The 27,602-nt window shown below is 40.3% G+C and overlaps 1 protein-coding gene across 1 annotated transcript; it reads right to left on the bottom strand.

Annotated features, from left to right (window-relative positions):
• Positions 1-633: 633 nt before the first annotated feature.
• On the bottom strand, positions 634-27,580 carry METAP1 (methionyl aminopeptidase 1). The gene is made up of 11 exons (XM_002194583.7): positions 27,397-27,580; positions 17,663-17,714; positions 15,462-15,574; positions 14,034-14,094; positions 12,766-12,857; positions 11,952-12,035; positions 10,286-10,424; positions 7,971-8,102; positions 5,428-5,571; positions 3,239-3,304; positions 634-3,070 (listed from the first exon to the last, which is right to left on the bottom strand). Exons 1-11 carry the CDS (start codon positions 27,514-27,516, stop codon positions 2,910-2,912), a joined length of 1,164 nt encoding a protein of 387 aa, XP_002194619.1. The 5' UTR covers positions 27,517-27,580; the 3' UTR covers positions 634-2,909.
• Between the last annotated feature and the right edge of the window lie 22 nt (positions 27,581-27,602).

A 27,602-nucleotide genomic window follows, 5' to 3' on the forward strand; every position in this document is an offset into this window, starting at 1 on the left:
TCAAAGACTTGCAGCTTCTTCCCAGCCTGAAGAGTTGATGTCCCTGCCACTACTTCATCCTGCAGAGCTTTTGATTGAATGGAGCATGCTTGAAATAGGGTTTTTTAAAGTTGTTTGGCAAACAAAATTACTCAGAACCAAGAGTTTCTACCCCATTTTTGGTGATCACAGTACTGTATTGAACTGCACCATCCACTGTGAATGCAATGTGCACAGACTCTGCTGGTTGTCATGTAAAACATGTAGGCTGGCCACTCTCCTCCTCCTGTTACTCTTACTCAACACCATCTACCAAATCTTCTCTCCTTAAATACTCAAGTAAAGTTGCAGAAACAGCATGAAGAATTTCCAAACTGACTTACAGTAAAGTAAGTAATTTTAATGTGTTTTCCCTTTACAACAGTAAAGGGAAAATATATTAAGAGATTGATTCAGAACTAATTGCTTAGTGGTTTTGGTAAAGGTGTATACAATTGCTAAAAATGTCAGTAAAAGGAGATTTAAGTTGGGATCTTTTATATAAAGCGGATAGCAACTTATGTAAGGATCAAAAACAGTTAATTTCCACAATCCAGTTAGCACAAGTCTAGTATGTCATGTTCAAGTAAAGACACAGCTTCATAGGTGAAAAAATAGCTTTTCTCAATATTTTTATTTAATACATTTTGTTCTCCAGGCTGATGCGCCCTCTTATGTCGAAAGATCTGGTGTAGATGCTAACTAAGCTTTCCACTGATTTAAAAATACTGCAGTAGTATGAACTCACTATAAGCAGTTACCATGCTGTGATTTCAGTTTATAGACAGAAATGCATAGCATCATAGATTACCTGCATTAAAAATGTGCAAAATTTGGTTGTATCAGTGCAACAACAAAGAGGTATCCAGGTGGCATGTGTGTGGGTTTAAGTGTGAGATCTAACTGGCTGCATACATCTACCAGTGGGGCTTGCACTACTGCAAGCAAATCTGGATGTAATTGAAAATTCTATGTCTGGGTTTGGATTACAAGACAAAAAGTTATTTCTGTTAAAAGCAGCTGCAATTTTTATTTCATAGATCAAAAATGAAGCCCCCCACCCCCCGCATCATACACACACACATAGAAAAGTCAAGACCATTGTAACCATTCAAGTGAAGGATATGGTGGGCAAACCTCCAGGACAGGCATCTCCTCAACACAGCTCATTCAGCACAGGTAATCCCACTCAAGTACTACAGTCTGTTTTGTTAAAAATCTCTACACACACACACGCACACACACACGCGCTCTCTGTGCATCGTTTCAGGTCACTTTACTGCATAATTAAAACATGAATAAAGTAATGAAAACATTGCAGTGATACAGCAACAGAGGTCTGAGGCACTCAGGGCAGAGAAGATGTTTTCTGGCAAATTTGGAAGTAGACGAGTCCAGTTCTGTGAAGCACTAACCCCTTTCCCCCACCTAAATTCTGCAGTGCCAAGGGGAGCCAAGGGTATGCGGCACTTCATGTTCTTGGATCTGTGGCAACAAATTCACCAGACATTTTATAAGAGGTGTATTTTATGCCCATGATTGTATGATTTAATGTCTGTGTTGGATTAAGTATCTCTTGTGTTACAGTGGTGTAATGTGAAGTCTACAATGGGGTCTGAAAATTTTTTCATTACAATTAAGGAGAAAAAATAAATTCCCTCAGCAGAGACATCAAAGATGATGGAAGGGAAATGGGCATGGAAAAAGAAAGGGTAGAGAAAAGATCCACACTCTTTAACATAACTGTTTCCAGCTCACCATGGCCCATTAACAAACTATAAAGTGGTATATATACCAACATTGCCCACTCTATACCCTGTCTGAGGAAGAAAAGTTTTTCATAGCTGCCCCCCTAAGACTTTCCAAAACCTGAAACTCATTCAACCAAAGGGGAAGAAAACGACCCATTTAAAAATTACCAAAAGAAAATGAATACAGTGTTGAACATGTTTCATTTTCACACACTCAGACTTGTTTTGAGATACTTCACTGTAAGTCTTGCAAATCCAATCCCCCACAGCTACTGTGGATGTACTTTTTAGAAATGCCCCACAGTTAACAGACATAGGGATCCCATGAATCATGGAATCTTTTTGGTTCTTGTATCATTCCTTTACCTAGGCAAGTCTGATACATCAGCTTCACCAGGCTTTTGGTGCAGGAGGCTGCCTACAAGTACTGCTTTGCCAAAAAGCAGCTTATTCCAGAGAGCTGTATATAAGATAGACCTCATTAACTTCCCATCCTATCATATCTCCAGCAAGAGAAACAAGTCCTGCCATTAACACAGTGTGCCACCCACAGTGGCAATCACCACCAGTAGAGAGATGGGGGCAGAATTAAAGGTAGCCCGTTCTTGTACGTGCATGTCTTTCTCCCTTCTGCCCCCTTCTCAACTGATAAACAAACAAGGCCCAAAATAGTATCTGCAGAAGTAAGAGCAAGTCTTTGGAATAAGAAATGCTTAAAATCTCAGGTGCCACTCACAAACCAAGAGTGACAGGGCACGCTGAAATGATGAAAAAAACCTGGATCCCAAAATATCAAGTCCCAGTGGGCAAGCTTACCCACGCTTTTCTAGCTAATACCATGGCAGCAACAGAAGCAATTGTGGGTCTAATTGGAAGAAAGGTGCTAAAGAGATAATTGAAGAAAAAAAGGAAAGTACAGCGTGAGTGTTGTAGGTAGGAGGAAAGTAGGAAATCCTTTAAATTCTTCTCTGCTTTTGCAGACATTGGGTCAGGTTCTTCAAGATATTCCTCGTATCTACAATCACTGAGAACAAAGTAAATGGTGAAATCTTTCTATTCTGTACTCTTAAAAAAATGCATAGTACAGGGGCAAAAAATATATATATTTCTCGTTCTGATGCACCTGCTCAGTGTGGACTATCACTGGGTCATGAAGTGGGGGCGAATGCTGTCCAGGCGCCGGGTCAGGATCTCGCAGCCCGTGTCTGTGACCAGCAGTGTGTGTTCAAACTGTGCCGAGCGCTTCCCGTCCCTTGTCACCGCAGTCCAGCCGTCGGGCCAGGTCTCATCCTGCCAGCCACCTGAAAGCAGAAAGCATCACTTCTTGCCAGTTTTTAAATAACAGGTATCAGTCCCCCAAAGAGAAATGAAAACTCCATCAGCTCTACAGGATAGAACCAGCATCCTGTTCCATCACTACTTAGGAGCAAAGGAGCGTAATCATTTTACTCTCCTGCTAAACTGCTCACCTTCACAGATCATTGGTTCAATTGTAAAGACATGACCTGGCTTCATTACTCCAACGGCCTTGTTTTCTGCAATAAAATAAACACTCAAATTAGAAAAAAGAATACCATCTTAGTAAATGAACGAATTCTTGTCTTAACAGAATACAACAGAAACACAGTAAAGTCAGAAAAGTCCCATCTGAGATGATCCGTTCACTTCTCCATTTTTATGTATACATAAAGATTTCCCTTAGCTCTTTCCTTCTCCCTATTCACCAACACTGTAATACTTACTCAAACAGCTTAAAATAAATCACTTTCTCTCCAACAATTGCAATTTCAACTCTAGTTCTATAAAAACACTGAAAAAATATAATACAGGAATTTCTGCACACTTCTATAATGGAAAACCATAATTAAAAAACAACAGAAGTAAGAAGCACTTAAGATATTCAGAGAAGACTTGGAATCTCCTTACTTGTTTGCACTGAGCCATTAGCTCCAATAAATTGTCAAAATGTGACAGTGATTAAGTAATCCCATGATTCCATTTAAGAAAGACACACTGCCCCCTCATTACCCTGGATAATGGGGTCGTAGCAGTGTCAGTGATAATGCTGTGTTCATTAGCTAACATAAAATAGCAGAGCATTTTGAGGCATCCAGGACATTAACACAGGAACTTTTTGTTGTTAAATGCACCAAAAATGCTTATCTGGAGGTACATGAACTGATGGACAGCATAACTCCAGAAGTGCAGTTTGACTGGAGAAAGGCTTCAGCCCATTTCCTCTGTCCTGTTTCACCTGGAAAGACAGTGCAGCTCAGATGTAACTGAGCCTGAGAGCTGGAACAAACTCCAGAACTGCACAGGAACCATTAGCTCCAAGCCACTTTGCTGCTGTAGACATTTTGCATTCATTTTACATCCCCCCATCTAACCTTAATTGTATAAATGTATTACACTGTCTAAATCACCTAGAGGCTTTAAAAATCTCAGACATCAAGCTGCTGCAACAGCAACAGAACATTTTTCTTGGAAAATGATCTTCTTGCTCTTCAAACTCCTTTCATAGTAGGCTAGAAATAAGCAGCAGCATTCTTTTTTCTCCAAGAGGCTTTAAATCCCTCAGATTTTTCCACTTTGCTTTTGCTGTGACTCTGTATTTAAAAATACCAGAAAAAATCCCCAGCATCTTTCTTTCTGGGAACAGACATATTTGCCCAATGAAGGAAAAAAAAATAAAAAAGTTCAAAGTTCCAAATACCCAGAAAGACAGAAATTTCCTTTGTCTTGAACTGGATTTTAATTGGTATAAAAAGCTCTCTACCTCCAAAGAATCCATATTTTCTTCATTTTACATGACAAAAAGTACATACCAGGAATTCATACCCTTTTACCCTGCAATTAACAGATTTTCTCTGCTGTCAGAAAAAGTAACTTGGGGAAATGATGACATGGAAAGTCAGGAATTGCTAACTATATTCTATAACCATAACATGTGTTAAAGCTCATTAGGAGACGGGAAGATGGAAGCACCTGTCAGGTCTGAGGAAATAAGTGTCCTACTAACAGGGCAGCTTTACAGCTAATGTGATTGTGAACTGCTGATCACTGCTTCATGAGGTTTACTCTGCCCTTAGTTATCCACTGGCACTTCATCTTCCATCCTTTGCCTCTGTGGATGTTGTTTCTTAAGTCTTGCTGGGAAAATTGTTACGGCGCCATGGACATTTCCAAAAATTACCACTACTGGGGCAATGTTCATTCCTTCTCTGCCACACACTAGGATGAAGTTTCCAGAAGTATCAAATCACAACACTCAAATGAAGGAAAGTGAAAGAAAAAGGATCCATATTCAGGCCCAACAACTATATATACTATTCAAAGAGCTTTTTATTTGCATCTTTAATGGCAGTAAGGTTTGGTGTAGAACTTCCAAGGAGAGAAACACTTGGCAGTTCATGTCAGACAAGAATGTCTAAGGGAATTCAGGCACAAACTTTAGCACTTAGCCAGTACTGATGAGAGCTAAGACTAACCATTAGTGCGGGCAGATAATGCAAGCACGGGTTCATAAAATATGCTACGGTTCAGAGTTAAAAAACAAAAATTGTTTCTCAAATGCCAACTTGATGGCTCAAGTAAATTGGGTGCATTCACTGCAAATCACTTGTCTACAGGATAGCACAAAGGAACAAATACTCACTGGCATAATGGGGCACGTTAGGAGCTGTATGGAAAAGTTTATGGATTCCATGCCCACAGTAGCTCCGAACCACTGAAAATCCATTTGCTTGAGCGTGTTTCTGAATTATGTTCCCCAGTTCTCTGTACCGAACACCAGGTTTTACTGCAAAATTAAAGAGATACAGAAGGGAATTTAGAGAGCTTTCCTTCAACACAACTAACCATCAAACACCATCTCTGCAGCACTCATGGCTTGTGAGTCCATCTGTTCAAATATGCAACTTCCTATGGTCACTTAATCCACTGAGTATGTATGTGAGTGCAGTAACTTGAGAGAGGGAAGAAACTCTCTCATATTAAAAAAAAAAAAACGAGAGACAGAATAAAATGCCTTTTTTACAAGAATACTTCTTTCTTCCTTTCATGGATGCAACTGCTCACATTAAAAGGATGTCAAAGTTTGAAATTAAAAATAGAGGACTTTCAAAGTACTTGGTGAGCTCTTACACCCTGAGATGCAGTGCTTTTTGCAATGAATGTAGGAACTATATTTTAATATACACTTATCCCTCTACTATGTGAAAAATGCACACAAAGGACTGATATTTAGAAAAATAAATACAAGGAAAATGTGTTTATTCACAGACAAGCTTCTCAGTGACAATGCTACAGTAAATAAGAATGTTCATATTCAGGTTTAACTTTTTTGACAATCCCTTTAGGAAGCCTTACAAGTTAGAGAGTTTGAAAAACATGAAAATGGTGTGAGAAATTCACTTTGAGCACTTGGACAAGGGAGTAATAACACCATAAAAGCAACCATGTTTCATCATTCAGCTAGTGAAGATTCATCCCAAAAACAACCTTGAGCCCCTTAAAACAAAATATCAAGCTTTTCCATTACTATTCCCAACTCCCTGAATATATGCTGTTCCTTCAGGAGCCAGATGTATGGTTGTGTAGAGCCATCTTAAGAAGAGTTCACATAAAGTTTAGTTCAATTCTCTGCTAATATAAGTGACTACAACTGAAACCCCAAAGCTGAATTTACAAAAAATAACAAGAAACTTGTATTACTGGAATATACATGCTTCTCCAAAAATTACAAAGGGACATGGTGGGTAAGAGATTAATCTGTTGTGTTTGTGCTAAATAGCTGTGAAGTATGGGCCTGACAGCACGTCCAACTCATTTCAATGGAGCAAGGAGCTCTCTGCTTCTCTCTCACACATCTCTCCCAGCTACAGCTGTGCTGGTCCAACAGCACAGCATTAAGAGGATTTAAAGAGGGGAGAGGTGACCCCCTTTTAACAGCAGAGAAACTTGCTTGCCAGAATTCCTACTCACATGCAATGTCTAAAACCCTTTAAAACACATTACAGCAAAAAAAAATCTGTAAAAAAGACTTGCAGTGAGAATTTTAATCTCATTGTAATGAACACAGGAAAATTTCTGTCACAGTTTCTACATCAAAGCCAGGATACAAAGGATAAGAGACAACACATGTAACACTTGCTATAAAAAAGTACAGGACCAAAGATACACACTGCCCTGGTTTAGCTTTGAAAAACAAAGTGGTCATTTCAGAATAGTAATCCTACATAAACAGGAAATCTCTGTTCTTCACAGCTCAACCTGGCAGTATTTTCTTGATCACACAATAGATAAAGAAGACATCAATCCAATAGATTTTTGTCTTTTCAGCTGCACTAGCTATCTCCAAATTATTAACCCAAATTGTGTTCATTTTAATTTCTTTTATTTACATTTACTTTTCATGAAATGCAAGTTTAAAGCCTTAGGGTACTATATATAGCACCATAAACTTCAATCTTTAGAGGACAAGAAGTGATTAAATTATAAATTAAGAAGCTGCAGGGTATAAAAGATATAGATGGTACAAGTGTTTCCAGGGACTTAAGAAATTCTTCTTTTGTTTTCTCAAGTTAAACATGCAGCTACCTTTCTATCTCACTGTATATCTTGATGCAGCTGCCCTGACTGTTAATTAAGCAAGATAATTAAAGTTCTGTAAGTACTGGAAGATATGGATCTGTCTTCTATGGCACACTCCCACAGAAAATCAAGAGCTCATGAAATCAAGAGCTTTATGAAATAACCATCAGGTTTGGCAGGGCGAAAGAGATATGTTTAGGTGTTCACACAGTGTTTTACCTTACCAGTTCACTGTTCAACACCATACAAATTATAAAAGTAGGGTTTTCCAAAACATAATTTGCTTGTTACATTCTCTAAGTTACTCAGATCAACGATGTCTCACTCATCCACGATCAAAAAAAGGCTGTTTCCATGTCAGTATCATTAGCAGATGAGCTCAGCATCAAACACATTTCCCTCATCAGCCCACATTTAAAAAGAAGTTGCAGCCACCACTCACAGAACTGTGCCATTTGAAGCACCATTGCATTACACAACACCCATCATCAGCTGGTGACAACACACCAGTGCTCCTGTGTGCTGCACCAGCAGTCCCTCTGAGCAGTGGCCATAGGAGCAAGCACGTTTGAGAACCAAAGGCTTGGTGCTGCAGGCGTGCCTTACCCGCATCGATGGCTTGCATTAGGCACTCGTAGGTTGTCTGGACAAGCCTCCTGGCACCCTCGTCCACCTCTCCGACATAAAAGGTCTCGTTCAGATCTCCGTGGTAGCCATTGCGATAGACGGTGATATCCACTGCAAACAACAGCAGACACGGGAAATGAGTGCCCTGCTCCTCGCTTCCTGCATCTTCATTGGTGAAAGAGCAAACATGTAAAAACGGGGGATTCCAACCATGAAGTGATGACTTCACAAGAATTCCCTAAGAAAACTCTCCCAGCAGAATCAGTTCTTTCATGCTTATCCTGTAGATTCTATATAATAATTTATAAGTTAGTGTTGCACTAGTGAACAGCTTGATTTAATGAAATAAAAGGAGAAGGGGGAGGAAAAAAAAATCCCCCAACAACACAACACAGATGCAGCAAGCTAGCATTGGTTTTCTAGGTAAATACAAAAATGGGAAAGAGAAGCTCTTTGCTCCATGGTGATTTACCTGGTAATAGCACTTTCTCAGAATTAATTCTAGCACTTATAGGGGAAATGAAATATTAATAGCTATGTAATCATTGTTTTGCATATCAAGTTGTCTTGCTATGGCACAACGGGAACTTCTGTTTCTAAGTCTTTGTCGATCAGCTGGTACTAGACCACCAAACCCAGCAGAAGAGTTACTGCCAATACTTTACAGAAAAGAAGCCCACTTCTTTCTTATCATGTGAAAGCAGAAGGCTCCAAGCTTGATCAAGTGCAGGAATGTGGACAAAGGTGTGACTAAAGCCTCTTACAGCTGTTCTCTAGGGTTGAGATAGTGCCCTGGCATGCAAATAGCAGAGAGCACTGTGTAGATGAAGCCAGCCTTGCTGATTAGAAGGCTGGAGTATCTCTTCAATTAGAAAAAGTTTAGAGAATTCAGATTGTTCAGCCTGGAAAAGAAAATGCTTTGGGGTGACTTAAACCAAGAAGAAAGATGGAGAGGAACTTTTACAAGAGCATGTAGGGTCAGGGCAAGGAGAAATGGATTCAAACTGAAAGAAAGTAGGTTTAGATTAGATACTAAACAAAAATTCTTTACAGTGAGAGTAGTGAGGCACTGGAACAGGTTGCCCAGAGAAATTGTGGATGCCCCGTCCCTGGAAATGTTCAAGGCCAAGCTGGATGGGGCTTTGAGCAACCTGTTTTATACTGGAAGTGTTCCTGCTGACAGCACAAGGGTTGAAGCCAAATGATCTTTAAGGTCCCTTTCAACCCAAACCATGACTCTATGAGCTGGGTTTCTTAGGTTGGACTCCAGCAATGCCAAAATAGCTGGCAATAATAAAGAGCTGTGCAAAGGCATCATCTTTGAAATTAAAGTAAAATAAAGGAACTTTGGCATACATTGTTACATGTACCCTACAAGTTCAGAGCTTTCAACCGACCACACCTTACCTAGACAGGAGCAGCAACCATGAGACTTGTTCTGAAAAGGCTGGCACCCACAGCACTGAAGTGTAGACTTAGTAGCTATTATTACAAGCCAATATGTATTAAGTATCTGATAATCTAAAAAGATTACAACCCACTTCTAGAGGCAGGTCAAACCTTGGCATACTCTGCATATTTATTTACAGGTAAGAGAGAAAAAAAACAATGCAATAAACAAAGGTGAAAATGTTTGTAAAAAATGTCATTAATTTTTATTGCCAAACCAAGAAGAAATGAAAGTTAAAACAAATGAAAGTTAAACAAATAATTTATAAAAGTATTTCTCACCACCCAAGAAGGCCTAAGCACCTTCAGTACCAAGAACAAAAAGCAGCTGGTATTAGGCTGTGAGATGCTCAACAAAAATTAACACACACAATTAATACAATATATAATGCCTCCACTTTAGGACCCTTTACAGTCATCATAATCATCATGAGCATAGCAAAATTGTAGGAATCTAGAGCCATCTAATCAAGAATTCACATGGAACTAATCCAGTTGAGTAATTCAATACCTATTTTATTCACAACATATACAGTCTATAACAACTGGAATCTAGCCCACAAGTGGAATACTCAGGCACTATACTAATGCACAGATCCAGGTAGAAGAATTATAAAGCTCTTAAAGTGGACTGAACTTTTGAAATTATTTTATTAAATAAATACATTAACTAAAGTATGTAAAGAGCAGAGGTAAATGAGAACAACCTAACTGGTAAATGAGAACAAAAGCCTCTCTTAAGAAGCTATTCCAGTGATGTTGCCTGCTTCTGAAATCTCACCTTACTGCATGATTTAAGTGCACACAAGGTAAAAATGCTGAAGGTTAATTTTTACAGCACTTACCATTAACAATATCTCCCTCCTGCAATGGCCTCCTGTCAGGAATTCCATGACAGATCACTTCATTCACTGACGTACAACATGACTTGGGAAAATTATAATAATTCAAAGGAGAAGGATAACAATTCCTTGCAATACAAGCCTAAATAGAGAAAATACAATTTACACTAGTAAATTTTGTACAAAGGAAAAACACTGTGAAAAACATATGTGCAACAGCTTTACAGTAAGAATGATAGGCTGAAAAGCAGTGACTTCAGAAAATAAGATTCTTCAAGCATTTCTTGGCAATGTTTTCATCATACCTTGCATTTCTTACCAGGAAGAAATTAAAGCTACTTTAATTTTGTTTCTACTCATCTTCATGCTTGACTGCGAATACTGAGATATTCAGGTTTGAAACAATGCATGGCAATATTTACTTGGTTTATAAAATGTCATTTTCAATTACCACTTTTAAGCATCCAGTCCAAGATTTTTGCAAGACACACAAGCTAAACAAAATAATATTTAGCACTTGTTTTCCCCCAGCTTTAAAACCTTAAGCTGCTTCCCTTGCACTGTAATAACCTTTCTGTATTTTTGCAAAACTGACACACATAATATATACTTACACATACATACATACGTACACACACTTTGCGACATACTGAGCAAAGTACTGGAAAAAATATTGTGTTACCTTTTTTTTTAATTTAAAAAAATAATACTGTTTTTAAAACTGCAAAATACCAATTAGGGATATCAGTCAGTATCAACAACCTGCCAAAGTTTCCATAAACTGTTGAGGAGGGGTAACTCCATGTTAACTCCTAGCTGTTCCTATTAGACATTATGCCTAAGCAAGGAGTTTGATGTTTAATATAGCAGTTTGATGTTTAAGAGTTTTGAATTGTTTAATGCAGTTCAACAGAAGTCTCCAGACTAATGAATGCACACAATCTTGGCTCAACAGCTGCAGATGCAGATAAAAAGAAACCTCTTTAACAAACTTAACTATACCAAAACTGTTTCCTTTCCCACAATGCACAGAAGTAGCCTCAAGTACCAGATTACATGATTCATAAAGCTAAGACAGCAAAGCAAAAAATTACACAGTTCAAGTATCTATGGATGGTTAAGGCAGGAAGCATTCTTGAGCATGTTTTTTAAACACTTCATTGGACTATGGCTTTATTTTGTTTTTATTTGATTTTATTTTATTATTTGGTTCAGTTCTCTCTGAGGCACCTCAGTTCTGATTCCCAATCATAAACAATTTAACTTTCTCCTCTATATGTCATAGCCAACCACAGAGTACAAGAAGTCCATGGCCTACATATGTTGTTCTTTATATAATGGTATCTGTGGAGCAAAAAGGGTTTAGAAGAAAGAAAACACAATGTTAACTGAGCAAGTAAGTGAAGAAACTTAGAAGAAATCTGAAGCCAGAAATATGGAAGTAACTGATACAGAGAGAGGCCCAGGAGTTCCTAAATCACTTTGAACCTACCATTGCAATGTAGCACATTTCTGCCATCTGCACTATCCACCAGCTTCAAACTGGGAAACAGTTTGAAATAAAGAAATGGAATATATGCAACAAAGAAAACCACACAATAATCATTTAAAAATAAAGAGATAGAAAAAAACACTTGTAAACACCAGAAGAATAATAAACTAATCTTACTAAATGGACAGCATGATCAATTTCTTCAGTAGTCACTCCTGGTTTCACCATCATGGCAGCAACATCCAATACTTCTCTAGCAAGCTGCAAATGAAACAATTTAAAATTTACGACAGATTTAAAATTGATCTACTGGCTTAATTTAAGTTGATTTAAAATAGGCCAGGACTACTCTCTGCAAGATTTGTAACCCGGTTTTGACAGCTACACTGAGATCACCAGGAAAGCTGTGTGGAGTTGGGCTCTAGAAATACTTTGAGATGCCTGCAGGTCATGTACTCAGCCACCTCTGTGAGAGCTGCAAACACCCTCATTAAGATTTGAACCACATTTTCCTTGAATGCCATAATCTTAAATCAGACAATTTAAATGCATTTCAAAGTTTGACTCTATGCACAAGGAAGTAATTACAATTGAACAGCTCTTTTTCAAAAATTGTTAAGGATTGGGCTTTGTTCTGCTTTTTAGTTTTTTCTTAGTACCAAATCCAGGAGAGGAAGAAGTTCTCATTTATGCACTATAAAACATATTCTTAACAGAAAAAACATGTCAGGCACAGATTGTCTTACTACTTTTATAAAAAATGCAGGAAACAGATAAAAGTCATCCTTCTGTTTGCAAAATACTTTACTGGGAATCGGGGTCACAAGAAGGAAAAAAGACAGAAAATATCAAGGTTCCCAAACTATTTTTCAGTGCTCTAAAGTGGTTTGAAAGTTTGTACTCTCAAATGTACTGTGACAAAGTGGTAAAATCATTAGAGATTTTGAAAGAATATAAAGGCACCTTGCAAAACAAATCAAAACCCCCTTACCCTACACACTACTCGCATCCCTTCTATATCCTCAGATGACAGTATTTTTATTTGAGAGGTTCCTTTTAAAGCTTGTTCTGATTCAGACATTCCTGAAAAGAAAAAAGAGAGAGGATTATAAAAAGAAAGAAAAAACCCCATGTTATATAGGGTGATGATCGCTACACATATCCAATCCAGGAACTTCCACAGCTTACCAAAGGCAATAGAAGTACAGACTTTCTCATCATAGCCTAAAGAAAGAAACCCACCAAGTCATAGTATTATCATCATTATTCAGATTAATTGGTATCCATAAGTCTTCCACAATTCCATAGTGCCCCATGTGTTCAGGAAGCCAATTCACTTACTGCACAACACCACTATGTCCAGTTATTCAAAAGACAAACTTAAATACCAGGTTGACAAGGCAATTGTTTGATTCACGGAAAAGCACTCTTCAGCTTCTCTTAGAAAACAATTACACATTCTAAAACAGTCATAAAGGGTTACATGAGCTTGGGAATATGTCTGATTATACTATTGCAATAATCAGCTGACAAAAACATGTATATTCTTCCTACCGAAATCTCGTAATCTCAGCTTTACAGATGAGTGGTCCCCTAAAATCCAGTCTTTTGTGCTGTTTTAATATTTACACTCTTTAAAAAATAACTATGGAATATTTTAAGACTAAAAAAAATGCTAACAGACTTCATAGCAGTGTTTTGGGGAAATGCAAAGCCCCAATACTGGTATAAAAAGGGGAAAATACCAAAACAATCCAATAAGCAAGTAATTTTGAATGCATTCCCTCTCTGTTCAAAAAAAGCTGGAATTCATACGTCAGTTTTCTTTTTGGAGTTGCATACTGCAAGGTTTTCTTGGTTTTGTTATAAAATAATACATTTTCAACAGATACACTGATGCCCCAGAGAATGGTTTAGTAGAATTCATCTGTGACAGTCAACTGATTGGTGTTTGTTATCATATTAGCAACAGAACTAGGACTTGTATGTTTAATATAAAAAAAACCCAAAAGCAAATTAACTCTTAGTTTCCTGTACACCTTTGACAGATAACCCATTACAAACTTTGGACTTCCAAAAAAGACTTGCAAGCATTATTTTTAAAAAATCAGTAAGTTACTGTAGAGAAGTAGTAAAGTGAGAACAGATAAAAGAGGTTCCCTTCTCCAGTATGTCCTTCATGCTTTAAAGGTTTTTTTCAATGAAAAGGAAAATAGAGAGAAAACATAACACTCAAAATCGTGATTTGTTTCATGTTACCTAGTGGGTGATCAGCATAATCCGGTCTCTGAATATAACTTGGCACAGGTCTTGTTGGCGTCTAAATAAATCACAGGCAAAGCTGGTTAGGTTGCAACAACACTTATTATAGTCACAAAAACAGTCACACAGCAAAATTAAATACAGTATGAAATATTTCATGTGAAATATGGCTAAGTCCATTTAGAAGAAGTTGCAAAGTATGTAAACACTCCAAAAGTTCCAAGTTTTAATCCCAGACACTCTGCTGTTACCTTCTATTGCTATCATATTATACAACTTTTAATAGCCAGCTGCACAGCTTTGTAAAAATCAAATTTTTATTGTCAAGCGAATCAAACTGGTTTTATAATGTATTATGCCTTGCTGTACCACTTTTTCTTCTATTTCCAGACTGCAACTGCACTGGCTCCAAATACATCCCTCTTCTCTTTAGAAAGATTGCTACTTCTAATCATCACCTTAGTCAAAATCCCTGATTTCATTAGCATCAGTCTCATGGCAGTCACAAGACAAAAAAAGCCAATGTTCAGAGGTAGCACAACTAAATTACTTAGCCAGTGAAATGTCCCAAACACCTTTTTCTCCAACAACACTAACAAACACACATGAGCTCAGGCTCAGCTAATCTGTTCTCTAGTGAGCCTGTAACTCTAGAGAAGACTAGAGAGAGGATGCCACTGGGGCAGCTTTTCTAGCACAGGCCAATTAGAAAAGACAAGTGTCAAGAAAATACCATTATTGCTGTAAATAAAAAAAAAAAAAAGCTTCAGCTTACTTCATGTACAAACGTGTACCAATTTAAAAATACAGTTACATCTGTATGTATGTATGTGTGTGTAATATATATATACACATATATATACAGAATTATATGTCATCATCTTCTAAATCCACCTTTCACAACCAAAGATCTTACTGACCTCTGTTGTTCTTCACTATTCCAGGGCAGGAGATTACTGTAGCCTCTGTTCTTTCAGCTGTTCACCAGTTCACTCACCAGGTTATTTTAAACCACTTACATAATAGAATATAAAACCATTTATTTAAATTCTATATTAATTCGCCTGAACTTTTTAGAAACAGACTGCTCCATAACAGGTGAGGATAACAAACAGCTGGGTCACATCATCTGAATTAGCAGTAGCTTTTTTTCAGAATAAATGTCACAGTGTACATCCAAAAGGTATGAGCTTAAGCCTGTTACTGATGCTCACAGGCACTCCATTAATTATAAATATACCAGGAGACAGAACAAGTTAAACTAAAATGAACCACAATAAGGACAGCCGTGCATGTCCTTGCCATCAGGTTCAGATCAAGACACTCTCCTCTCTCAGCAAAAATGTGGGAGATCATCAGGTCAGGAGTGGTCCATTAGTTGCTACAGAACATAGCAGTGCAGGAGTAGTGGCACCTCTTGCTTACCAGTGGATAGTGTGGCCTGAGTTTCCCAGTGTATCGATAACCAGACCAGGGATTTGTGTTAACATCACCTTCCAGGCTCCAGGAGGAAACTTCACGCTTTGCTTTTTCATCTTCTGAAAAAATAAGAAAAAGGGGGAAAAAAGTTGCAGCAGCAACATCTGTCCTACTAAGAATGAGAACTGTGGGGTCTAGAAAGTGACTTAGAAGTACATAAGTCTAGATCTGACTCCTTCTGGCATTTCAGATACTGATATATGCAAGTGCAAGTAGCAGTTATCATTTTGTATTGTCCATTCCAAATTCACATTCTTCCTACCCTATTCAACAGCAAACTGGGCAATGTCAGGACTGAATGCACAAAGGAAGTGTAGTAATTAAGTTGTTCTTCATTTGTAGTTTTATAACGCAGTGCTTGTTTTCATTCCTGGGAAAAAAGCCTGTTTCTACAGAGGCACTCACTATCCCTTCAATTAACATCCCTGCACTGCAGGGGAACATTCCTTTTGTATGATCTCCCTTAGCACCCAGTGACTGAAATGACCTGAGGTGGGAAGGAGACCATCCAAAGGTGGAAGGGATGCCATCCTACTGTCAGGCTCAAGACATGGAGGCTGCTACCTCTCCAGAGCTGATGGAGAGAGTGCAGGTCCTGCCACTTCTGCAGTTCAGGAGAAGCTGTGCTCACACCTTAGGAGATGGTCCCAAACTGCTGGAGCTTCCCAACTCTCTGAACCTTGTGAAATTCAAGTCTTACATGGTCTAATGACTCACAAGTAACACATTCCTATTAGGGCAAACTGAAGGTGTTTACATAAAGGATTGAAACAAGCAGATCCCGAGCAATACCAAAAGGAAAAGTACTTACTCAGAAACAGAAGGCAAGGGTGAAGAAAGAGCATGGTAACATTAATCTTTAACTCATAACCAGATAACTTGTTTGTTTTCTCTTTTTATATCTCAGAAGGATGAAGAGGTAGCAAAAGGTCTGCCATTGCAAGCCCTAATGGCAATTCCTCAGAGCCTCTGTGGCTGACATCTGAGACATCTGCTCAAATGACAGTCAGTTCAGATGAAACTGAGAAATAACAATTTAAAAGTCCAAAGCTGTTAATATTCACACAAATTAATAGGATGCAGAATGCAAGTGTGAACTATTAAATCCCTAAACTGGTAATGCAGAAAGAAGGAAAACATTTGTAATTATCTGTACTACTCCAATCTATTTACATACATTTATCATGGAGAAAGAATCTTTACTGGGTTTTAGGAAAGGAGGTAAATTATTTGAAGATGTGAGTTTCTGCCATATCTCTTTAATCCTACCTCCCTTTTCAGCAAGCCTTAATGAAGATTGCCAGGGTGGTGGAAGAGAGGAGGCAAGGGGGCAGAACTGAGGTCTGCCCTCTCTTTGGTTTTAAACTATGGGTTTTCACTACTCAGATAAGGCAGAACCTGGTAGATTCTGCCTTATCTGAGTAGTGAAAACCCATAGTTTCACTATGGTAAACCCATAGTTTCACTATGGGAGCTCAGCTTCTGTGCTAGAGCTACCAGCTGTCACTAGGGCACACAGATACTCTTACTACCTTGAACTGAACTCAGCAAAATCCTAGCTATGATACATCCTCTATCAGTGGCTGCAGCATGTACACAAGCATTCTCCCTTTTTTTCCCAAAAATGTACAGAACAGCTGCACTCTGACTCACTTGTGTTCCAGCAAGTGTCTAATCACAAAGACTTTGCAAGAACCTTTCCCACTGTATTGCCTTTGACTGCATTAGACATCAAAATGCTATGAACGAACACTGCCTTACAACAGTGATTTATTATTCTCCTTGCCCTTTATTTCAGCATCCCTCTTTCTGTGTTCATATACCTGGCAATGCAATTCAAGCAATAATTCATGTAAATAGCAAAGTGAACAAACACTTCTGTGAACCTCTGCCTCTGAAATTTTACACAGAGCTTCAGATTGTTGAGAACTGGACAAAATTTCAGATATGCATCACCCAGTGCCAGGTATCTTGGAAAAAACTCAATACCATTCCTGGGCAGAGAAGCACAGAGCAGTTGAGGTTGGAAGGGACATCTGGAAGTCATCTGGTCCAATCCCCAGCTCAAGCAAGGCCACCTAGAGCTCACTGCACAGGACAAAACCAATTCAAAGAAATATGAAAATTTTAAAAAGTAATGTACTTACTTGCTTTCTTGTGTAGTAACTTGTGAGTGGCCCAGCTTCCCTTAAAGCATTCCTAGAATTGCAAACAAAAATGTATAAATACATATTTTAAGCAGTATTTACATGGACAGACATGCCAAGCTGACAAAATAGAGAAGCAAATGCATTTTAAAAGAAAACTGGAAGACTGTTTTTATTAACCCTTGCAGCAATATGCAGTAAATGCTGCTGGTAACTGCTACTCTTAGCAATAGAAAATATCACATTCAGAAGTTTATTCAGAATAGGCAGAAAAAGCACAGCCAAACAGACAACACCTATGGCAGTGAAATACACTGACATAATCCCATGTATTATTGACTCCTTATCATTTCAATGAGTAACTAAACACCATGGTGGCTGCAGGTTGGCTGAAGCAGAGTCTATCTCTGTACCTGATCTTACAGTGCTGCAGTGAGCAGCAAGGTCCTCCCTTGACTCCTACAAGCCATCTCCTCCTGCTAATTGCATCCCTTCTGCCTCCTGCTCCAGCACAGGACAGCAACAGAGGCCAATTAGCACAACTACAGGGGAACTAATGAACTAGACTAAAGGGCGGAAATGAGAGCTACTGAGTGAAAATAGGAAATTGAAAAAACAATATTGAGAAAGTCGAAATGGAAATCAAAAAAAGAGTGGCTTGGAGTGGAGGAGTTTCTTCCCAAGCACAAATAGAGCAGTTAATGCAAGGAACAAAGAATCAGCAAAAGGGCAGATGGAAATGACTAGCAGCTGGACAATAAAGAAGGACTAAGATGAAGAAAAGACATGAAAGAAAAGAGATTTAAGTAGAAAAATGGCAGAAGGCAGCATTAAAGGTGATCCTTTAAGGTGCTAATTAGCAAATTACTTGGGTTTGTAGTAGAAATTCTAAATCAATGCCTACGTGCACTCAAAACATCAATTAAGAAATTGCTAATTCCAATCATTGACAATTACAGCTGAATTTCTGAAGAAAGAGGCAGGAAGCAAACTGGTTTTTTAAGGAGAAACAATACTAATGCTGAATCATCACTGCAAAACTACCATCCAGAGCCAACAACTGATTCAACCTAAAGTATACAACACTCAACCAGTCCAAGACAACACATCTGCAAACTGAGCCCAGCTTGTAACATTCTACCCTTGCTTCAGGGTTGCTCTTGAGCGCTCTGAGCAGTCTGCTCCTGTTGAGCCACCTTGTCCTTCCTCCCTCATTAGTCTTGCAACCAGGAGCTCTGAAACCAACACTTCCCATGACCGGAGAGAATGTCACTTCCAACAGCAGCCCAAGGTTTTACTATCACATTTATACAACCCACTGCACACACACACACACAGATCTTTGCACTGCAATGGTCTCTACTGGGGAGCTGGGAGAAAAGGAAGTGGTTTTAACTGAGGTCTGCTTTAGGGAAAAGAAAGTAATAAGAAAAAATCTAAAAATGCTATTTCAAGGACACCGGAAGTACCAATAAGGTTTTAATCCCCTTTCAAACATGAAGCATAAAAGAAGGACTAAGCAGCTAAGGACTTACAGCAGCTACCAAGTCTGCAAACCTAGAATCCACTTTTTTTGAATATAAAGGAGTATTTGGGGAAGGAATACATACATCAGCTGTGGCAATTACTGACTGTAGTTCATTCTCTGCTTTCCCATGAAACTTTGGGGGATGTTCTCCAATGCCCTTGATTTGCCCTACATCAACAGCCTTTCCTCTCTGCTGGCCCTTAACCAGAAAAACCTGGGCAAACACAGCACCAGGGACAGTAGCATAACTTGAGAGGCTCCTTTTTGGCTTTTTATTTCCTGCAGCTGTGGACAACCTAAGATGTTTCTGCATAAGGCTGCCATATGCCTAAGTTTTCCCAAACATGTTTCCCAGATTTTACTTGCCCTCTATCTCCAGAGGAGCAGGTAGCTCTGCCAGAACTCCTGGGACACAGCTCCAAAGCTGCTGTGGCCTGACACAATCCAGACACCTGCACCATGTGCACATCCATCAACTGCAACAGGCACACACAGTACATTCGAAGCGTTTTTGTGAGCAGGGGCTGTTACAAAGGCACTGTTCAACCCATCAGTCTCTCTGCCTTGGTCTGACACTTCTGGAAGGCACTCAAAAGACATGCTGCACATCCACCTACAGCCCATCTATTTTGTGTAGGATCACTCATACGCTTCCTGTGAGCTCTGGACTTACCGGGTACATAGAAATTATTTATATTCAACAACTGCTGCACCTGACTGCAGAGCTCTGCCTTGGCAGTTCCACATAAAAATATGGCAGCTGTCATCTCAGGGTGGAGAATCATAGCTCTGGCAACGAAGCACTCCCAAAGTACCACTGCAGACTGCAAACACCCTCACCTTCTATACTGCAGACTTCCTGACAAGCTATGGAAGAAACCTCCTCTTTCTCTCCATCTGGACCACTTTTTGGAGTCTTTGCTGGAGAAAATTAAGCTTTTCACTGAGCCTTCTCCTGACACATCTACTTCAATCTGGCTATCACCATTCCTGTCTCTTAACAATTCTTCTGTGTTCCTATGCCCTACCCAGGTCAGGATAGAAAATTTTCAATGACTAAATAAACAAAATCCAGGGAAAAATACCCAAGGTGACTTTTAATATTAAAATGAAGAAAATAAAGATTTTGTTTTTCCAGATACCATGAAAAAAGGAACATGTAACACTGCATGGGTATATTTTAAAACATTAAATACCTTCAGGGGGAAAGTACACAGGAACAATATGAATTTGGCTTCAAGTTCCTTGGAAGACTTCCTGGGTTTCATTTCAAGCACTACATTATCCAATTAGCATGCCTGATATTAATATCCCCCGCTTTCTCACCTATTGCATGTGACTTTTACACCTCAATCAAGACAGATGTGGAAACACTGAAGAGGACTGTACAAGAAGAGAGGTCAAATGTATGACAAAAAAAAAAAAAAAGCAGAGGAGTAATCCTTTACTTGTTTAGGGCAATCCTGGGTACAACTAGTCTATAGGTAAGAAAAATATCAATGTGTATTCTAGACAGAGGCTGTCACCATATTGAAACCTTCTACAACATTTCTGGCTTTAGAACATTCTTAAGCCAATCCCACAGGTTTTGTGTTTAGAGACAAGTTCAACCCAGTGTTCATCAGTATATCAAAAGGTAACCAAAGGCACAACCAGCATTACCATTTGAAAAGATTTCTGTTGGATCTCCTTATAGAAACTGTGTTATTTCTGAAAATGATTTTTACCTTAAGGACTCGCCCAATATCAAGAGAATCATGTGGCATAGGAGCATGTGTTTTATAGTATGGTGCACTTTTACTATGAACACACTGCTCACTACCGAATACCTCGAGGATTTTTTTTTAATCAATCATTTAAAGAACAAAGCCCTTTAAAATAGTTATTGAAGTAATTAGGGAAAAAAACTCTGCTATGTTTATTGTAATTTTTACAACAATAACAGAAAGCTTCTTATTTGTTCAGTTCATGTATGCATACAATCTGATTAAGAGGTGGAAAAGTACAGCCAATTGCAAATTCCACAGGAAAAAAGGATGCTCAATTAAGATTAGGATATTACTAAACAACAAACCTCTGTATAGCACAGATATAACAAACTAGATTTAAATAAGCTACCCAGACACATGGATGTCGCATCCCTGGATGTGCTCACAGCCAGGCTGGACAGGGCTCTGAACAACCTGGTCTAGCGGAAGGTGTCCCTGCCCACGGCAGGGGGTTGGAACTAGATGGTCTTTAAGGTCCCTTCCCAGCCAGGCCACTCTATGATAGCCAAGGCCAGGAAGCTACACAGGCACCACAGCACAGAATTCAAGATATGCTGACAGACTGTTTCTGAACCACCTTTGCATGGGAAAGGCTCGCTTCCAAGTTAGCTCTGGCAACCCCTCTGTCAGCACTCCAACTTGTGTCCAACTTCCACAGAATTACCCCATCCATTTTCTATGGTCATCATTTAGAGCCACTGCAATGAATTTCAAAAAACATCTACTTTACAGAAAAAAAAAAAAAATATAGCCGGAATCAAGACTGTGAGGACAGACTGTCTCTTTGGATGTCATTATACCCTGAACTGCAATGGACAAACTGCAAGTGCCAAGCAGCACACTGTAATTAAAAATACTCTGAGCAATCTTTTTCACAGACTTTACAAATGTCCTTTAGAATGTAAAACTGTCTGGGGCTTAACCTGAGACCATGTAATTTTGCATAATGAGAACTCATTTTTAACCAAATACCTTAAAGGTATGCAAAACAGAAGACCAAAAAAAACCTCTGAAGTACAACATTTAGCTTAATACCAGGCTATCAGTTATATATACATATATATTAAATACAGTACAGATTAACTCACATTTTATCCATAAGTACATGTATGTTAAGGTGTTAATACATTTGATGTTAAATGAAACAGTTGATTCTTTTCAGCATGCTGAAATCCTTCTAGGGCAGTACAAGCTCACAGACAGCCTCCAGTCTGAAAAACTCTGTAGAAAATTCCCAAAGTAGCCTAAACAGCATACATGAATAGTCAGTTTTTCAGAAGAGTTGAATATGTGTTTTCAGAATATGGATTTTCAACGCCAAGGGAGTACCTACATGCAGAACCTTGGTGTCAGCAGATCGACTTACTCCTTCATCTAAGACCTCATCTTACCCTGAGAGCCTGGGTCCCTCATGACCAAGCCCTTCCTTTGAGGGCTTTTGCAGCTCTTCAGATTTACAGAAATATACAACTGATTTTAGAGAGTAGTGAAGGAACAATGGACCAGAGGAATTCCAACTGGACTATCCTGTCAGTACATGGAATACCAGCTCAGCAAGTCTGCCTACAGGAGTTTGAAGTTCTCCTTTCAAAAAGTCATGAGGGCTCAGCTTCCATATCTCACCAACAATCAGGCGCTTACCTCGGACACAGGTATTCATGATGATCTATAGGCAATTGAGAATGTCAGCTTCCTGACGAAGGAAATCTGATTTTCTAGAAGACAGTATCAGCTGAGTGCCATTTATGCCTGAGGAAACTCCTATGTGTTGCAGTTGAATCCAAGCAGCTGGTTTCAGCCTATTTCAGGCACAAAGAACAGTGAACCAAGGACAAAACACTGCACTGATGTCCTATGGTCTGATGTGAGAGAGGACAAAAAATAGTTTCATACAGGTCTATTGCTCCCTGCTCCCCATCCATAGCACACTGACAGTGAAAGGAAACAGCAAAGCAGGAGATGGCACAACAATCTTCTCTTCAGGTCCACAATTTTTCACAAATTACTGTCACCATGAAAATCCTAAGCTGTCAAGGGCCCAGGGCTGAGTGTCAGTGAAAATATGCCTTGCAGAAAGCAGTAAATTGTATATAAACTCACTGAGAGAACAAAACAGCATTTCTTTCCTGTTGCTGGAACTGAACAAGTCATACCCCACCCCAGATATCAAGAGGTATCACAAGATACTGGGAGGTACCCACCAGTGCAAGAGAGACACTGCCCCTGACTGTACAGCTCAGAGAAACTGCTACCCCTTCAAACACCTAAAACACCACTGACACAGTGACCTAAAACACTGGTGACGTGGCAGAGTCACCAGATAACCCCAGTATTCACTTCTGACTCCATAACCAGACCACTTCATACACCTGGGACTGACAACACAAGGGCACACAAAACAGGAAGGGGCAACACTTCATAAGTTACAACTACTATTAGGATACAACCCATGGCCACCACTCTCAGAGAAACAAAAAAAGCAAAGGACACTGACTTCAGAGAAAGAAGTTGAATTTGGCTGGAGAAATGGCCCTGTACCAGTGTCTAGTCCACACCACAGCAAAGCTATTCTGTTTTGTCCAAGACATTTATATAAGTAGCATGAAAGAGGAAGCTCTTCAGGAAAGCAATACAAAATTACTAATAAGTGATTCATTCACAATTAGAAGGCTCATATAAAAATGGTAACTGGAGATCTCAAGAACAGTCACTATTCTCCACTTCTTTATCCTTCAGCCACTTGTAGAAGACATAAAAGAAATGCAAATTGTCTTCTTAAACACAAACTCTTTCTGTATACTATGCACAACGTACACGCAAGTGACTGTATCTGTAAGGCAGATTTCACAATAACAAATTCATCTTAGCAAGAGAAACTCTACACCTGAGATGTGATGCTGGACATCTGTGTGATTTCTACATTCAGAAGATAGACTGAATTACTGTATCTTACCATAAGATGATAAACACGAACAACACTGCAGTAAGTTCTAAAGAAAATAAAACAAGATAGTGAAAAAAGACAGCTGGTAGTAAGAGAACTTGATTAACTAGCCTAAAATATTACTAAGGGTTAACCGCAGACGGAATCCCTCAACAGAACAGACCCTCTTGTTACACCTTGGAGTGAAAGGGAAAAAACAAGCCAGGGTTCAACACACCACCTCAAGAGCTTCTCTGCTGCTAAACTACATTTTTACCTTGTCTCCATGACCAGCTCAAAACCTCTCTGCTCGGCCAGAACCCGGCCACATGTCCCCCTTTCCATCCATGACCCACAAGCACAACTATTATTTAGCAGCTGTACCCAGTTTCCAAGGTGACCAATAGCCAAAGAGGAAACAGTGCTGGCTCAAAGAAATCTCAGAGAATGTCAAATTACTCCAGCCTAAGCATTTCCAGGGCATGTTGTTGAGGCATACATTTTCACGGCAGACAGGGAAAAAAAAAAAGTAACCAGAATAATACCTTTTCTCCAGGAAACGAGAAACACAAATGGTAAATCCACCAGGGAAATCACTGTCTTGATGCAATCTACTTGGAAAGTTCACTTCAATCCTCTATGTGCAGCCATGAAAAATAATTTTTAATCAATCTCTACACTACACTGGGATTCTCAGCCCTATACTTCCTATATGTCCTATAGCTTTCAGTCCTATATCAAGTTTTTCCTAGCAAATGATAGGTTAGTAATTTATAATCCAAACATATGGCTTCACATGGTTACCATCCTACTGCAGTTCACAATTTTTTGTTGTTTAATCCTAGCACTAGAGAAAATAAATTCCTACAAACTTGGTTTTAGCTCTGATTGGAGTTTTGGCTGTTTGAAAAAGCCATTGTAAACTTCCAAGCAGATTAACTACCCGGTGTCCATGCATATACAGATGCTTTTACCTGTCAAGGAGATGCCAGACAGCTTGTGGCTCCCAATCTACCCTCAGCCCAAAGGAAGCACCCACACACCTGGCTAACACCAGCGCATTCCATAAGGACAGGCTGACTTTATGACTGGGCTAAACTGGGCCACAGTAAGCAAGCCTGCTCTTCAGCAGCACACTCCTGAAGTGTTTCATGACCCTGCAGTGCTAAACCAGCAAAAAACCCCGTAACAATTAATGCACTGCATTTCCTCCATTTAAAAGAAAACTCTGAAGACCTTAGAAATGGCTCACCAAGGAATCAGGGACAGACTAAGGGAAAGGGTAGAAGTGTGCATCCTTAGAGGGAGGGAATAGCACCAATCCAGCTACAACACAGGCTGTGCTGTGAGGTGGAATAACATCCTAGGTCCACTCACTAGCTTATCTAGGAGGTATTTATGCATGTAAGACCAGAATGGAAAAAAAGCCACCAAAGAGAGAACTCCAGAAAAGTTTCACCGATGCTAACCAGTCCACTGCTGTCAGCTGAAACTTGCTGAAGTTCAGGGAAAATTAGAGTCCTTCACCTGCCATGTGCTTATTTGAAGAGGCAGCCAGGTTGTCAGCAGCATCTCACCTGACTGTGCTTGCTAGACACCGGGGCAGGACTGCAGCAAGTCTCCTCCATGGCACACACAGTTCCATCCACACTGGGCCCCACCCAGGGTAGTGGGGGGGGGGCTAAGGGTCCTTGCTACGGGATGAACATGGGGACTCTTCTCTGTGTGCATGACATTTCTCACACGTCTTTGTAACAGGCTGTCACTAACGTCCTTCTCTGCAACAGCTCGCCCCAAAACCTCCAAAGCACCTTCAGTGTGCTTACCCACATTCCTGACTGGCACAGCAAGGCACAGCTTGCCCCAAGTCACTCAGAAATGAGATGACTGGGATTCCTGCCTATTCATTTTCTAAGCAGGACAGCTTTACAAGCATGTAGACAGTTATCCAGCATCCTACTTTAACAAGCCAGGAAGTATTTACAGCAATTCCCTTTTTTCCTAACAACACCAGCAGATATTTCCAAATAACTAACTTGGCATATAGAAAACAAGAATCTCTGCATCCCATATGGAATTAGTGGAGTTAGAGATGGGAAGGAGGGGAGTGAAGCTGTAACTGTAACTCTTCACATTGGCCTGTTTGTTCTCTTAACAACCAACCAATATTTGTATATACCACTGAAGCATTTATGATGATTTTATATCAGACATGTCAAAACACTCAGAGCAAATGTAAAACTCAGAGCGAATCCTAGAAGTTAACCACAAGCACCACGTGGGAACTAGAGATACAGAATTGTCAGAACAATACTGATTTGCAGTTGCTCTAATTTGGCACAGACTCCCAGCATAGGGCACAGAGCCTTCAGGGGAAAGTACCAGAAACTGTGCAGTGGGTGTGTCACAAGCACGTGGGAAATTTTCCCTTAGTCCTATGCAAACCATAACTAACAGCTTACATCCTGACTCAGAAAATAATTCCTTCCCGATTAATAAATTAATCTAGCTGATGCGACTGAATTATTTTTTTATGTTTATCCACAAAAACTCAGTGACTTTACTCTGAATTACAATTGTGACACGGAAAGCCAGTGTTAATCTCTGAACTAAACACATACATCCTCACTGATTTTGATAGAATTATCAAAAAGTTCAAAGGATTAGGCTATGTATTTCAGTGTACATTTTGAAAGTTAGTAAAAAAACCAACCAAAACAAAAACAAAAAACGCACTCAACACTCATCAGACAGCTCCTTCTATTGAAGGACCACACTCTGTTACCACTGTGGCCCACGGTACACGTTCAATTCTCACATTTATACGTGGGAGCTGACGGCTCTACGACATGTGGCCTAACCTGAACCTTCCTGTTTGGCACCCTCAGAGCAGAACATCAAAGGAAATAGTGGGGGAAAAAAAAGTTAGGAATGCAAAGGGAGTAATAATAAAAAAAGGAAGAGTATCAAGCAATTTTCACAGAAACTCATAACTTAAAGAAAATCTGTTTTCAGAGCAACAAGTCTCCCCGCGTCTATCAAAGCCGAGCAACTCCAGAGTTGACGCCGGCAGAGAAACGCACCCGCTGGAATGTGATGAGCACGTCCTCACTTTGTGTCACTAAGCCTTTATTTTTGAGGGGAGCACAGGGACTACCCACACCTTCAGGCACAGGAACACCCGTGCACCCTCCCACGAGCCTCGCTGCATTTAGTGCCGCTGAGGTCCCGCACCGCCCGCGGCCACGGGGCGAAACGGGGCTCCTGCCCCGCCGGGGCCGCCAGCCCGGCTCCCCCGCTCCAGCCACCGAGGGCGAACTTGGTGCGGGCTCCCCGGCCGGGCGCTGCTGCCCCGGGCCGGCCGGGAGCGGGCAGAGGGGCAGAGCCGGGCAGAGCCGAGCAGAGTCGGGCAGAGCCGGGCACGCCGGGCCGGGCCCGGGCGGCCGGGAGCCGGCGCGGGGAGCTGGATCCTGCGGCCGCCGCACGCCAGGGGCTGGGCCGCGGGGAGCCTCACCTGTGAGCAGAAGTAGGAGCCCTGGATGCCCAGCTTGAGGCAGGTGGGGCACTGCAGCTTGGCCTCGCTGCTGCAGCCGGCGGTCTCGCAGACTCTGCGGGTCTCCACCGCCGCCGCCATGCTGCCGGGCGGCCACGGGGGAGGAGCCGCCGCCCGGAGCTGCCGCCGGCTGGGGCGGGCGCGGAGAGCGGGACGGAGGGAGGGGC

The sequence above is a fragment of the Taeniopygia guttata genome, chromosome 4 (genome assembly GCF_048771995.1).
Source record: "Taeniopygia guttata chromosome 4, bTaeGut7.mat, whole genome shotgun sequence".
NCBI classification, from domain to species: domain Eukaryota; kingdom Metazoa; phylum Chordata; class Aves; order Passeriformes; family Estrildidae; genus Taeniopygia; species Taeniopygia guttata.